General features: G+C 36.5%; 1 protein-coding gene across 1 annotated transcript; it reads right to left on the bottom strand.

Annotated features, from left to right (window-relative positions):
- Window positions 1-13,596: 13,596 nt before the first annotated feature.
- On the bottom strand, window positions 13,597-15,827 carry LOC127414538 (claudin-5-like). The gene has a single exon (XM_051652634.1). The coding sequence runs from the start codon at window positions 15,460-15,462 to the stop codon at window positions 14,815-14,817; it is 648 nt and encodes a 215-aa protein (XP_051508594.1). The 5' UTR covers window positions 15,463-15,827; the 3' UTR covers window positions 13,597-14,814.

The following is a 15,827-nucleotide window of genomic DNA, read 5'->3' as shown; positions in this document are numbered from 1 at the left end:
TATTTGTCTATTAACAATGTCCAACCTGTGTACATGCATCACAGGAGATTTATGACATTTGTGTCATTTATCTTTCTGAAATTCATGAAAATTCCCACCACAGTGTCATTTCCAGCACACGTCAATTTCTGTGTTGTGTTTGACCTCCTGAGATCCCGTGTCCAAATGTGTGGACATTACGTTTTGGCTTCGCTATAGGCTTTGCATAATTAAAATTAATTTAAACCAACTGATCTCAGTTCAGGAGACTCTAGGCTGTCATTAATGGGTTAACATTACAAGTCATGTGACAAAACAACATGGCGCTGATCTCAGCTGAGTTTGTCTTTGGGAGAAATGCCAACAAATCTACATCTGGTAAGAAGCCTCATTAAGTTTTTACATTGAAACCTGTTTGAGTCAAAAGAGTAGTCTTTATTTTCATCTGATATGCCATTTAAAACATTTCATCGATTTATCACGAAACAGCACGCTGCTAAACACAATGACCACATACGTGGACTATAGGCTCATTTTCCTTAAAATATCCTATATTTACTGTGCATTTCCACATTGAGAATAAATGGGTTCATCCAAAGCTGAAAAATGTTGCTTTCAGAGGCTTTATTAGGAGTAAAGATGAAAATAAGATGCATTTCAAACTGTTCTGAGACCAGTGCAGACAGACAGCACACTGGAGGTTAAGTCGTTCCCTAATTAGGGAGCAAGGAAGCATACTATAGCTTTCAGTCAAAAGTTCAGTTTCAGGCTGCAGATGATGTTTGGATCACTCAACATGTTTGACAGACATGTGACAATGATAATCAGTACATAGATTCAGAATTTATAATGTATCATTTTATTTTAACATGGTTGGCAGTGATTGGATGATGCTGGACATTACTTTGAATCAGAATTAATTATGTAAATTTCTCAAGTTATATTATTATTTTCTTCTAAATCACTTGTCTGATTTTTCATCTCAAGCGTGCTTTTCACTTGCACTTTTGTTAACTTTTGTTTTTCCTAAATAAATAAAGACACAAATGAGACAATTATTGACTTGCAGATGTTGGTGTCTTGGCAAATCTGATCACAGTTTGAGACATAATTGAGATCTCTTTTGAAACTCTAGAGACGACACGTGGGATTATTGGAGTCTTTTTCTCAGAAGAAACATCTGGAAAGCAAGAGACTAATGAAAACGTCTCACAGTTAATCTGTGGATTACTTTTATGCTGCCTTTATGTTCTTTTTAGAGCTTCAAAGTTTTGGTCACCATTCACTGGCATTGTATGAACCTACAGAGTTGAGATATTCTTCTAAAAATCTTCTTTCGTGTTCTGCAGATGAAAGAAAGTCACATCTGGGATGGCATGAGAGTGAGTAAATGATGAGAGAATTTTCACTTTTGGGTGAACTATCCCTTTAAACAAATAAGAAAGGACAGTCAAACATTCATGCAGAATCCTGCAGGGCAGCCAATTAAATCTCTGTCCAACAGAGAAGTTTCCGCTTTGAGCGTGCACACTAAAGCACACGTCTTGCTTCTATGCTCTCTTAAATTAAGGGAATGTTGTTGCTTTTGTTATAATGAAAAACTAGAGACCTCTGAACTCTGCTGAAGAAGAAAAGAAGGGACAGAGAGCAGACATCTAAAGCAGCATAAGACCGTCTCATAACCGTGCCTGTCTCCGCAAGCTGGTGACTCTGCAGGAGGTTAAACCCACGTCCAGTCCGATTTACTTTCAACCTGCACACATTCCATTTTTCATTAAGAACATTCCGGAATCACTCTCAGACATTCCACAGCCGGTAGGGTTCAGTCTCCACTGCCAATCAATGTCCCCATACGAAAGATAAATCAGAAGTGAGATCTCTTTAACATCTCAATTGTTTCTGCAGTTATATTTTTCTGAAGTCTCCTGCTTCTCAGATGTTTCTCCTGAGAAAAAGACCTCAGTAATCTCACATGTGTCTCCTGTAGAGTTTCAGAAGAGATCTCAATGATGTCCCAAACTGTTCTCAGATTTGCCAAGACACTAAAGTCTGCAGTCAAAAGATCTGTATATGAACTCAAACATTTCTTCCAAGACCAGATTATTTAGGCTATGCAATCTACATTTGTTTTATATCTCTTTACTCTTATAGTATGCCAACAACTGTCTCATTTGTGTCTACTTTTATTTCTCCTATAGAATTTAAGAGGAAGCCTCTGACACAATGTTGATAATTAGATGAACTATAAGAACTCCCTTAAAGAGACAGTTCACCCCAAAATGAAGATTCTGTCATCGTTTACTCATCCTCATTTTGTTCCAAACCTGTATGACTATCACAAGCCATTTCAACATTTAATCATGTGCAGGATATGAATTATAGATATCCACAATTACATTTTTATTAGTAAAAATGCTCATTCTTGATATCAGTAATTTGGTTTGCACTACTAAAAACATTAATTATAATGATAGGATAGGATGCAACATTTTTCACAAGTGCCAAAAAGTTTTGCTCAGTACTGTGTGTGTGTATATATATATATATATATAATTGTTTTTTGTTTGTTTGTTTCTTTGAGTGCACTTTAGCTTTGACCACAGAGATGTTTATTGGGGGTCGGGTTGGGGATTGGGAGGGGGAAAGGGAATAATGGGGGTTAAAAGCTGATTCTGTACATAAATATTTTTTGTTTTTCTGTTTAATTTGTTGGAATCAATAAAAAGTATTAATCGGAAAAAAAAAATTATAACGATAAAAAAACGGACGTTATTACTCGTGGAAAAAAATCATTCTTAATATAAAAAAATTTGATTTCAACTAGTAAAAATGTTTTTTGATATCTGTAACTGCGTTTTCACTAGAATTTCACAATGAGCTGTCGTTCACTCCTGTTCAAAAAACAATTACAGATATCTATAATGAATTTCTTGCTAGTTAAAATTTAAAATACACGTATCAGCAATGTACTTAGTTTTTATATAAAAAATTACATTGTTACTAGTGCAAATGTCCATTTTTGAGATCAATAATTGAATTACAACTAGTAAAAATTCTACTTTATGAGATCTGTATTTTGGTTTTTACTGGTGGCAATGTTAGTTTCAGGTATATAAATAAGAAAGCCTTTTGCAATATCTTAAATATGGAATTTAACATGTAAAAATTAACTTATGGATATCAAAAACATGCATTTTTACTAGTCGTAATTCAATTGATGATATAAAAATTTAGCACTAATTAATTTCTTGATAGTGATTCAAGTTACACATATCAGTAATGTACTTCATAATAATTTTTTTAATAACAAATTACATTGTTACAAGTATAAATGTCCATTTCTGATATCCACCACTGAATTACAACTTTATTTAATGATAATCCATTTCCAAATATCTGAAAAACTGAATATAGCATGTAAAAATGTATTTACAGATATCAGAATTTACCATTTTTACTTGTTGTAATTCAATTGTTGATATCAGAAATGGACATTTGCACTAGTAACAATGTAATTATTTATATAAAATTTTACATTTTTACTAGTAAGAAGTACATAGCTGATATATGGATTTGGAATTTTAACTAGTAAAAATTAATTGTATACTGTAATTACACTTTGAACATGAGTGAATGACAGATCATTGTGAAATTATACTAGTGAAAATGCAGTTACAAATATCAAGAATTGTTTTTTTACTAGATGAAATTCAATTTGTTTTAAATCAAGAATGGGTATTTCTGAGAGTAATGACGTCATTTTTTATATCAAGAATTAACGGTTTTAATAGTGCAAACCTATTTACTGATATTAACAAAAATCGCTTTTTCACTAGTAATAATTCCGTTGCTGATATCAAGAATTAGCATTTTAACTAGCCTAGTGAAAATTTAATTATAGATGTCTATAATTTATATCCTGTGCACGATTAAATGTTGAAAGGGGTTGCGGTAGAATGAATGACTTTCTTCCTTGAAACACAAAAGGAAATGTTACGCAGAATGCTTCATGAAAACAACGTACATTTTGGTGTTCCTCACACAAAGCTATCATATGACTTCAGAGGACATGGGATATAGGCCCCGTTTCTACCTATTAAGATGTGTTTCAGGTGATCTGATCACTTGTGGTCAGCCGAATCACATCACTATTTACACCTGGTCATTTAAATGCGTCTCCTGTGACCACTTGTGTTCGGATTTGGAGGGGAGGGTCTCTGTTTCATGATGACATACATCAGTCACTATGTCAGTGTGTTACTGCATGATATTAAAGCGCAGTTAAGTCAGAAAAGACAAAGAAAGCACGAAAAAATTAGGCACTGTTTCTCCCAGACGTGGTTGAAATTTAATCTAAGCACAAACGCAACATGTCAGACAGAATTATCTGTTATTTTAGTGGATTAACAGTATTAAAGGAGCTTCAGGTGTTCGTGCTTATCATCTGTGTTGGTATCAGACACGCTGAAGATCCGTGAAGCTCTCGTGATTGTGTATGTATCCACTTTTTTACATTTTCAGATCGGACTGTTATTTCCTTTTAAAGCCGCTCGAAAACAGCAAAGTTTAAACTCTTGTTTTAGAATATCAGTTGATTGACAGATCAAAGGTGGCGCTTCAATCCTGCCGGCATGCATCGTTTACACCACAAATGCGATCTGGTCGCATGTGTATTTGACCACATTCATATGTGTTTTTTGTGATCCGATCACAAAACGGTTTAGACCTGTATTTAGGACTGACCACGTGTGATTGGATCACCCAAAACACATCTTAATACCAGGTGGAAACGGGTCCATAGACATGGAACAAGTCATACACGCAACAATGATACATTTATGGTGTTTTTAGTCTGTTTTTGGAGCTTGACGGATGAGGTCACTATAACTGTTGTTGTATGGTAAAGAGCAGCATGAGCATTCTTCGATATTTCACAAAAGAGTTTGGAACAACATGAGGGTGAGTAAATGATGACAGAGTTTTGAAAGAGCACCCACTGTGCACGTTTTGTGATCTTCATGCGTCATCTTTCTTGATTATGATGATACTCCCATGTTTAATGCACACACACACACTCATTGCCCCTCCTCATCAACTTCCTTCCTGTTTCCTGTCCTGTTGACCCCTGAACAGGAAGTCTGATCATTCTGTTGGTCCATAATATTTCTGCATCATAATCAACTTCACATAAACACATTCCAACACAACTGAGCACATTTTTGTTTTGTGTTTGGCAGAAACACAATCTTTTAAAGAAATACTTCACCCAAAATGAAAATTCTGTCATCATTTACTCACCCTCATGTTGCTCCAAACCCGTATGACTTTCTTTCTTCCGTGGAATACACAGGGAGATGTTAGGCAGAATGTTAGCCTCAGTCACCATTCACCACGCACATGATGAGGATGATATTTTCTGTTTGATTGATGGGGGGAGTGTGGATGCTGACTAATCCGTCTTAAAGGAGTGTGAGTCAGGGTGAGAGGTGGTTCACACTGAACGGTCGCCGTGACAATGGTGTGTGTGATGCGATCACAACTGGTCATTCATGGGAAGGGGGAAGTGACACCTGACCTTTGGAGAGCAGAGGTCAGCCCGGCGTCATGAGAACCTGCCATGCCAGTGTGTGTAAGTGACATGGAGAGAATGCAAGTAAGTAAAAATGTGTGTTTAAACTGTAGTCACATTTGCAACTTAATTAACCTAAAGGACAATTGATTTGCTCAGAGGACTCACTTTCATTTAAGATTTTACTCCTAAATTTCCTCTGGAGAATTAAAAATAGACTCAAATAAGTAAATTGTTGACATTCAGTAAGAGTATATACAAATGTGCCAAAACATTATGACCACCTGCCTATTATGCTGTTGGTCCTCCGCGTGCCGCCAAAACAGCACCGACCCGCCGAGGCATGGACTCTACAAGACCCCTGAAGGTGTGCTGTGGTATCTGGCACCAAGACATTAGCAGCAGATCCTTCAAGTCCTGTAAGTTGCGAGGTGGAGCCGCCATGGATCAGACTTGTTGGTCCAGCACATCCCACAGATGCTCAATCGGATTGAGATCTGGGGAATTTGGAGGCCAGGGCAACACCTTGAACCCTTCATCATGTTCCTTAAACCATTCCCGAACAATGTGTGCAGTGGGCAGGGCACATTATCCTGCTAAAAGAGGCCACTGGCATCAGGAAATACCATTGCCATGAAGGGGTGTACCTGGTCTTCAACGATGTTTAGGTAGGTGGCACGTGTCAAATTGATGTCCACATGAATGGCCGGACCCAGGGTTTCCCAGCAGAATATTGCCCAGAGCATCACACTGCCTCCACCGGCTTGTCTTCTTCCCACAATGCATTCTGGTGCCATCACTTCCCCAGGTAAATGGCTCACACGTACATGTACCTGTTCCAATGGGACTCATTGGAACAGGTGACCTTCTTCCACTACTCCAAGGTCAAGTTCTGACGCTCACGTGCCCATTGTAGGCGCTTTTGACAGTAGACGGGGTTATCATGGGCATTCTAACCGGTCTGTGGCTATGCAAATTTTCCGTGATTTGTGCAACAGTAGACCTTCTGGTGGTTCGCACCTAAAGGGATAGCCTTCGTTGCCCTCTTGCATTGATGAGACTTTGGTGCCCAACACCCTGTCTGTAGGTATTCACCACTGCTGACCGCGAGCACCCCACAAGCCATGCCGTCTCAGAGATGCTCTGACCCAGTCATCTGTCCATAACAATCTGGCCCTTGTCAAAGTCGCTCAGGTCTTTACTCCTGCCCATTTCTCCTGCATTCAACACGCTGACTACGAGAACTGATTGTTCGCTTACCATCTAATCTACCCAGACCTTGACATGTGGCCATGTTAGGAGATGATCAACGGTATTCGCTTCACCTGTGAGTGGTCATAATGTTTTGACTCATCAGTGTAGAGATATAAAATGAATGTGAATAGCATAGCTCAGATCATTTTGTCTTGTGGAGAATTCAATGAGAAATGTTTGAGTTCATATTGAGATCTTTGACTTTTGATTGCAGACTTTCGGATCTTGGCAAGGGCGTAGATTCGGCATGAACACTGGGGGTATTACAGTATGAAGCATTTACATGTTTCCATTGACCATGGTATAAATAATGAGAGGGTTGTACTTGCTACACCCCTGGATCTTGGCAAATCTGAGCACAGTTTGAATAATTTTTTTAAGATCTCTTCTGAAACTCTAGAGGAGATATATGTGAGATGACTGGAGGATTTTTCTTGGGAGAAACATCTGAGAATCTGGAGACTTACACAAGACTCACCACTTGGTCTCCATTTCATGAGGTATTAAGGAGATCGAATTTGTGCATGTTTTTTTTTTTTTTTTTGCTGGGTTTGCAACCTTATGATCAGTGTTGGGTGTATCCGATTACGAAGTAATTAGTTACTGTAATCAAATTACTTTTTAGTCAAAAAAGTAATGTAAATCATTACATTATAAATTCTTATAATCAGATTACAGTTATTGACTTTCAATTAAAGTAATTAATTTTTTAATTTATATATATATATATATATATATCACAATGTACATAACTGATATTAATCGGTAACTACCCATTTACCAATTAATTTTTTTTTACTGTTGCATTTTTCCATTCTTTTACCATTAATATAGATATGATTACCATTAATATAGATACACTATAGATACGACTATTTATATATTAGAAGATCTGTATACTTTGGAAAAGTGCGTAGAAAACATGATTTTTCCATTTTACCCTTAAATGTACAGCAGATGCATAAAGAAGTTGTATTGCATAAAGCAAAATCAAAAATGCTCGTGTCAAAGCTCTAAATGCTTATTCAAAACATCATTGGAAACTATGTTCTGAATAAACCGAACATAGAGTTCTTAGGTTCGAAGAAAATGAAGATGAAGATACTTTAAATTTAATCTCATTGATGTGAGAAACAATTGAGCTACTAAAGAGATCTCATTTATGATTTTTGTTTTAAAAATGAGGAATTCTGGCCCCACCTTTTTCTAGATTAATACTTGAATTGATTTAAAATAATCATTTTGGTTTTAATGAATGTGTTATATGTTGTGAATGTTTATTTTTTTTAAACCCTTTCTGGGGACCTGAAATGCAAATTAGCTTGTGCTTTAATCTCTATGTACAATGCATATTTTTAGCTAGGATTGTTTTTGTACTGTCCCTACACAAATAAATTAAAAAATAAAAACATGAATGGCCTGTAATGAGTATGCATGACATTTACCATATCTAGTGTCAAAAATAACATCTAACATCTAAATTTCCGTATGTGTGATTTGTTTGAACATATTTGTTTATCATGAGTAGAGTGAGAAATTATTCTTCACACTTGTTTCTCGTTTGTGTCTCACTCTCTCTCTTTCTCTCCCCCATCAGTGTCTTGGAATGTCTGCCGACGGGTCGTCCATTGTCCTCATCCATATGGACACATTATGGGGTCCTGTCACCAGGCAACAGCAGGTTCTTTTGCCGTTGCCATGACGAAGTTTCTTTAATGACGTCGTGGCTGCCCCCATGCACCCTCTCTTCATTATGGATGGAGGGTGCTTTTAAAAAGTCTGGGCACCTCCCCCAAATACCCTCCTCAACTGCCCACCCAAAACACACACACAGAGAGTCGTTACTCGGCCTCGTAACCTCCTTTGCTTCCAAAGGGTGACTGGAACTAACAATCCCACAATGGCGGCTGAAAGCACTGGTGTGGATATTCATACAGCCTCTATTGTGTTTGAGACTGAGAGACGAGGGTCGGGGGATGCAGAATACTGTTATCAAAAACATCAACTACACAAAACCGAAACTAAAAGTAACTTTTGCACTGGACCTTTTTTTTCAAATAACCTAAAAATGACAAAATGTGCAAACTGGTTTTATTCAAGTTAAATATATTATTTAAAGATGAAGTGTATCATTTTTAGAGGTTAAAATACTCTCCTATTCAGCTTAATACTATACTTAAAGCATTTGTGGCATAATGTTGATTACCACAAAAATTAATTTTGAATCATTCCTCCTTTTCTTTAAAAAAGCAGTGGAGCCAATGAATGTCAGTGGGGCCAATTTTTGGATGGTTTAAAGGGTTATGTAAAGCTTAAAGCACTTACATTAATTATTTTGTTTAAACTCACACTGTAAAAACTTTCTGTAATTTAACAGTAAAAGACTGTAAAAAGGCTACAGTAAAAAACCTTCAATTGGTTAACGAGTAGTTACCTTAATATATATATATACGGTAAAATATTTTAATATATTTAAAAAGACACGTGTAGTTTTACGGTAACATGTTGTAAAAATTACATTTTTTAGTAAAAGTGATTTTCCCTTATAATTAATGGTAAAAATTTATATTATGTTCAAGAAGAGAGTACATGAACATTTTACGGTAAATTATTGTTACAGTTACGGTAAAAAGCAATAATCAGGCGTTCCCAGAACTCCCTGTGTGACCCATTACATTTCATTATATTTTATGGGAATAGTTGTTTCTTTCTTCTTTTAATATCAGTTACGTACATTGGGGTGTTCTGTGTTATATGTAATATACACTTCCAGTCAAAAGTTTTGAAACACATACTTATTCTTTATTATCATTTTTCTCCACATTTTAGAATAATAGTAAAGTCATCAAAACTATCGAATAACATAAATGTGACTATGGGAATTATGTTGTGACTAAACAAAATCCAAAATAAATCTAAAATGTGTTATATTTTATCATCTTCAAAGTAGTCACCCTTTGCCTAGAATTTGCAGACTTGTACTCTTGACATTTTCTCAATCAACTTCTTGCAGTAACGAAGGTACTGCAACATAAAATATACAGGCATAAAAATTACATCCCGTAAAGCCTGAAACGTGGTTACCGTATTTTTTACAGTGAATTTCTGGCAACAACAGCTGCCAGTTTTTTACCGTAAATTTAACAGAATTTTTTTTGTTTACAGTGCCAGCGTGGTCATGCTAATTCAGCAGAAAAGGGCTGTTGGATTTACTGGTTTGCTGTAAAATTTACAGGTTCTGTACAGTTGTTTACATTTTTACTGTATTTTTTACATAATTATTCTGGCAACCACAGCTGCCAGTTTTTTGTTGTTGTTTTTTTCTTGTAAAAACAACTGGATTTTTAATTAGAGCTGTAAAGTTCTTTAAATTGTCATTTTTACATGTTTTAGAGTTTTAGGGTTTGTTGACATCGCATCATCACGGCAACGAAGTTGTAAAATTGGATATAACTTTACACAGAAAAGGTTAGTAAGCGAGTTTATCACTCTAAAATCATTTTATCACACATATTGTTTACATTTTGTGGCTATACTTTTGAAAAAGTGAGTATTTTAGCGTTTCATTGACTTCCATTGTAAGTGCCTCACTGTAACCTCGATTTTTGCTTTTTTTAATGAAAAGGAGGGACGATTCGAAATTATTTTTTGTGGTAATCAGCATTATGCCGCAAGTGCTGTCTATTGAGCTAAACTTGAATTGAACCCGGAATATTCCTTTAATATTTTAATGTTTTTTTAGGTCGAAAAGTTGCGCTATCAAAACTTTGCTCAGAGCACCATTGGCTCAATCAGTGGTGCAAGTTTGGGGTGGGACTCTCGGTTTGTGCGACCAATGGCAGTTGGGGGGAGTGTTTAGGGAACTTTGCTTTATTTTGGCAATTTGCTTTGGTGATGCTAGTGGTGCCAAAATTACACACTTGATAGAGTTAAATCTGGTGGAAATAGCACTTTATAATAAAGTTACATTTGTTTACATTAATAAATGCATTAGGTATCATGAACTAACAATGAACAATATAGTTGGACCCACTTTATATTAGGTGTTTTTAATTATTATTATACAGTACATAAGCATTTTATACAATGTACTAATTATGTATATATGCGTTATTGCATAGTACTTACATTTAAAGTACCTGCATTAAATTAAATCTGTAATTACCCTAAACCTAACCCTAACCCTACTCCTAAACCTACCCGTACTTCAACCTCAGTAGCACCGAGTGTGAATCTCGTGAGGATTTTGCAGAACAGCTTGCAGTTACACAATAAATACACTGTATTGAATGTATTTTAAAGTTAGTACATAGTAGTTAAAGACACCTAATATAAAGTGGGACCATATATTTTACAGTATTTGTTAATCTTAGTTAATAAAAATACAATAGTTCATTGTTAGTTAATAGTGTATTAACTAATGTTAACATATACAAGTTTGATTTTAAAAATGTATTAGTATATGTTGAAATTAACATAAACCAAGATTAATAAATGCTTAATAAGTATTGTTCATTGTTAGTTCATGTTAACTAATGTTAACAAATGGAAGCTTATTTTACAGTGTTATTGAAATAGCTCTATAAAGGTAACAACTGCCTGTATTCGTTGTTTTTATTCTCTAGATGGTGCATTTAAACTACTTTTTTAAAGAAAAGTTCACACAAAAATGAAGATTCTGTCATCATCATTTACTCACCCTGATTTTGTTCCAAACCCGTATGACTTTCTTTCCTCTGTGGAACACAAAAGGAGATGATAAGTAGTATGTTAGCCATAGACGACGAAAGAATATATGGGTTTGAAACAACATGAGGGTGAGTAATTGATGACAGAATTTATTAATTTATTCTGGTGAACTATTTTTAAAAGCAAGTTGGAGATTTAGCTGTGTTTCTACAGGCAAGTTGGAAACTTTACTGTTTATAGCAAAGATTTATATATATAGAAAAGATATAGTTAACAAGTGGCACTCAGGTGTCTAAACAAGTTGCATTGCACAATTCTGAACAACTTCTAAATCCAAAACACAATTGTACTGGACATTTTTTGAGTCTGTGTGTCCAGTTACACGTCTCCTACTAGTACTGACCAGTAAAATCCGGTCATAGAGTTCTCCAAAACAGTGTGACTGACATACTGTTTTTTTCTGCTATGACGAGCCATATGACCGACTAAGCTGCAGGAAAGTTTTGGAGAGCCAGGCAACAATAGTACCGTGAACAGACCCCACTTTACACCTGACTGTATACAGTTTTTCATTGCCTAAGTTGTGAAAGCATGGCAATAAGCTATTTGCAATGTAATTTAATGAATTTGAGACCTGTTGTTTGCACCTGTGTTACACATAAGCTCCTTCCTTATTCTTTTTAATGCTAAATACTGTGTTTATATGTTTTCACATTAGACTTTGTTTACCACCAGAACTAACTAAATCTAACCATCCAAAAATCACAGAACATTTGGAGGAGGGTGTTGAGCTAACAGGTAGGATATGTCATGAACAAAGAGGAAAATGTGGATTATAATGGTTGTTTGGCATTATAATTGCATTTTTACTGCCTTTGTAAGCTAGAATCTTTAAAATGTCACATTTTAAAGGACAACACTCTCCAATTAAATGTGCATAGGACAATTTTGCTTATTTTACAGATAAGACTAATCATATATATCACAATATCTGTGTACTTACTTTGGAATTTCAGGCTAACATGATATCTTTTAATAGCATTTGGTTTAACATTTGCTCTTTATTTTTAAATAAGTCTCCCCTCACTGTTAAAAAAATGTTTTGTAAAGTGTGCTTCATGTGGTAACATCCGAACTGGTTTTATTTAACTAAATTAATATATTGATGTTGAAAATATTATTTAAAACAACTAAATCAACCTTACTAGATTAGGTTGCACCAGCGACATTCTTTTTTTAGGCTTATAATAGGTAGAAATAACTTCTTAAAGGAAAGGTTTCACTTTTAACCATGTAGAAGTTTTTCAGCTGTTTGCATTTTGAAAATGTAGCTTAATTTTTTCTTTAAACATACAGAGGTGTCTTAAAGGGATAGTTCACCCAAAAATGAAAATTCTCTCATCATTTACTCACCCTCATGCCATCCCAGATGTGTATGACTTCCTTTCTTCAGCAGAACACAAATGAAGATTTTTAGAAGAATATCTCAGCTCTGAAGGTCTGTACAATGCAAGTGAATGGTGACCAGAAATTTGAAGGTCCAAAAAGCACATAAAGGGAGCATAAAAATAATCCATACGACTCCAGTGGTTAAATCCATATCTTAAGAAGCGATATGATAGTTGTGGGTGAGAAACAGATCAATATTTAAATTATTTTTTGCTATAAATCTCCACTTTCAAATTCTTTTTTTATTTTTGGTCATTCGCATTCTTCATGCATATCGCCACTTACTGGGTAGGGAGGAGAATTTATGGTAAAAGCGGACTTAAATATTGATCTGTTTCTCATACAAACTTATCAAATCGCTTCTGAAGACATGGATTTAACCACTGGAGTCTTATGAATTACTTTTATGCTGCCTTTATGTGCTTTTTGGAGCTTCAAAGTTCCGGTCACCATTCACTTGCATTGTATGAACCTACAGAGCTGAGATATTCTTCTAAAAATCTTCATTTGTGTTCTGCTGAAGAAAGAAAGTCATACACATCTGGGATGGCATGAGGGTGAGTAAATGATGAGAGAATTTTCATTTTTGGTTGAACTATCCCTTTAAAGAGATTGTAATGTATTCAACAACAAGAAAATAAACGTTCACATTCATGTCAAAACTGTAAATGTTTATTCCAAACAACATTCATAACAACATGTAAAGACAGTTTAAAAAGTTACAACGTTTCAGTCGAGCTGGATACACTGAACGCAGAGGTCTTGGGTTTTGAACAAAATGAAGATACCCATCCATGAAGTTTTGCAAGGCACTACCGGCAGGTTATTCCCAAAAACAATCAAACAAAATTATTTTTTCCATTGTGGAAATGGCATAGATCCTGCTCGGCTTCTCATGTCGCCTTGTTGTGCTCATGGTACTTTGAGCATCATTGTGGACGGGTGAGTTCTGAATGACAGAGCAGTCAAGATTTGCTGTCTTTAGTTTTCCAGCTGTTTGTCTTCGCTGACCATCCGAGCGCTGAGATTCTCTGCGAATGTGCCAAAGCAGAGATTCCTATAGAAATATCACTGCCATTTGTCCAGGACAATTAACACATTGGTAAACATCTTTGATCGTAACAGCTAGGGCTCCTTAATCTTCATGCTTTTAGCCTTTTACAAATTTGTACAAACTTTCTGAGGTACCTAAAATATATATGTTTTGTCAGATTAATGTTTCTCTTTCAGCCCTTTAGAAACAGCACATCTAATAAAATGAAGGGTAAAGCTTGATAATAACTTTCATTAAGTCATTAACAAACCTTATATAGTGCCTAATGCATCAGTTCATGCACATTTGAAATACGGATGGGACACTGTTTAAATCAAAGTTTCAGGACATTTCAACTGAATGTACATCTTTCCATCATTATAAAGCTTTTTTAGGACATTCAGAAAAAAACTAGTTGTTATAAAACGGTTGCACCTTTCAAAACTCATGTCCTTAATAGTTTTTAAAATAGCATTATAAATAAAACCAATTGTCCACGTGAGCCAATCAGCAGTAGCCCATGATGCAAAAGGGCAACACTTTGTAAAAAACTTTCATTAAGTCATTAAAAAAAACAAAATGCTCAACACATGTAACTTAATGACAGTACATAATGATCTGTTAAGCATTATATAAATTTAGTAAAAAAAAATGCATATCTAGTTTTCGATTCAGCATGTTCAATAAAACAAATTTGGGGCAATCAGTAGTCCAAGACGCTTTAAAAAAAAAAAAAATTAAAATTGAAAATCAGTCAGTGGTACAAGTTTTCCTAAGAACTTCAAACAGGACGTTTTCTGTGATAAAAACGAGTCCAAAGCATATCATCAACCCGCAGTTTTTAAACATAATTCCGCTTGTCATAGTCCCCGTTAGGGGTTGCTCTTTTGGTGGGCGCGTATTTGACCGAGTAACTGGAGCTTCCCGACGCCGGACACGAGCAGCAGAGCATGCTGCCCCCGAGCAGAAGCATCGCGGTGGCCGCCCAGCCGATGTAGAGCGCCGCGCCGATCTCCCGCTTCTGGGACGCCGGCACCTGCGGGTTGTAGAAGTCGGAGATAATGCTGTTGGCCATCCAGCACAGGGGCACCAGCATGAAGATGGCACTGATGATGTAGATGACCCCTCCAACGTTCACCACGCGCGCCTTGACGCTCTCCGTCTTGATGCAGTTGGTGCATTGCGCCCCGGCGATCACCACCATCAGCGCGAAAACGCACAGCACGGAGGAGATGACCGTGAGCGCGCGCGCGGCTTGGAGGTCGTGGCTGAGGGCGAGCATGGAGTCGTGAGTCTTGCACTGCATCTGGCCCGTGCTCTGCACGGCGCACGACATCCACAAGCCGTCCCAGATGGTCTGCGCCACCACGATGTTAGCCTCGATGTAGGCGGTCACCTTCCAGGTGGGCAAGCCGCAAGCGGTCATCTCCAAAAGCGTTCCGAGGACGCACAGGGCCAGACCGAGGATCTCAAGAGCCGCAGAGGCCATATCTTCTTATTTCTATGTTCCTTTTTTTCTTATAATGCTCAGATATATCTGTGCAGCCAAATCCAAGACTTTTGGAATGTTTGGAAACACTCGACCCAGTTTTCAATCCAACTTCTTCTCTCCAAAGTCCTTTAGTCACAATTTTCCTCTCCAAATTCTTCCTTTCCAAACGTTTCCTCTCAGAAGTCTCCAATCCAATCTCAAATTCTTCAATCCAAAGTTTTTTTCCTCTAAGATCAATCAAGAACAAGTGAATTGTATTGGTCAAGTAGACAGCATCACCTCGCCGCGTCTCTTCTGCGCTTCGACTAACGGACTTTTCCTGGACTGGGAATAAGTGGAGTGAAATAATAGCGGTACGCCAA

Source organism: Myxocyprinus asiaticus, chromosome 24 (assembly GCF_019703515.2).
Source record: "Myxocyprinus asiaticus isolate MX2 ecotype Aquarium Trade chromosome 24, UBuf_Myxa_2, whole genome shotgun sequence".
NCBI lineage: Eukaryota > Metazoa > Chordata > Actinopteri > Cypriniformes > Catostomidae > Myxocyprinus > Myxocyprinus asiaticus.
Note: the sequence above shows the minus strand (reverse complement) of the source record. Positions and strands in the feature narration are given on the sequence as shown.

Excerpts from the sequence above, each read along its gene's own strand:
- LOC127414538 (XM_051652634.1), bottom strand. The coding sequence starts at position 15,462 with ATGGCCTCTGCGGCTCTTGAGATCCTCGGTCTGGCCCTGTGCGTCCTC.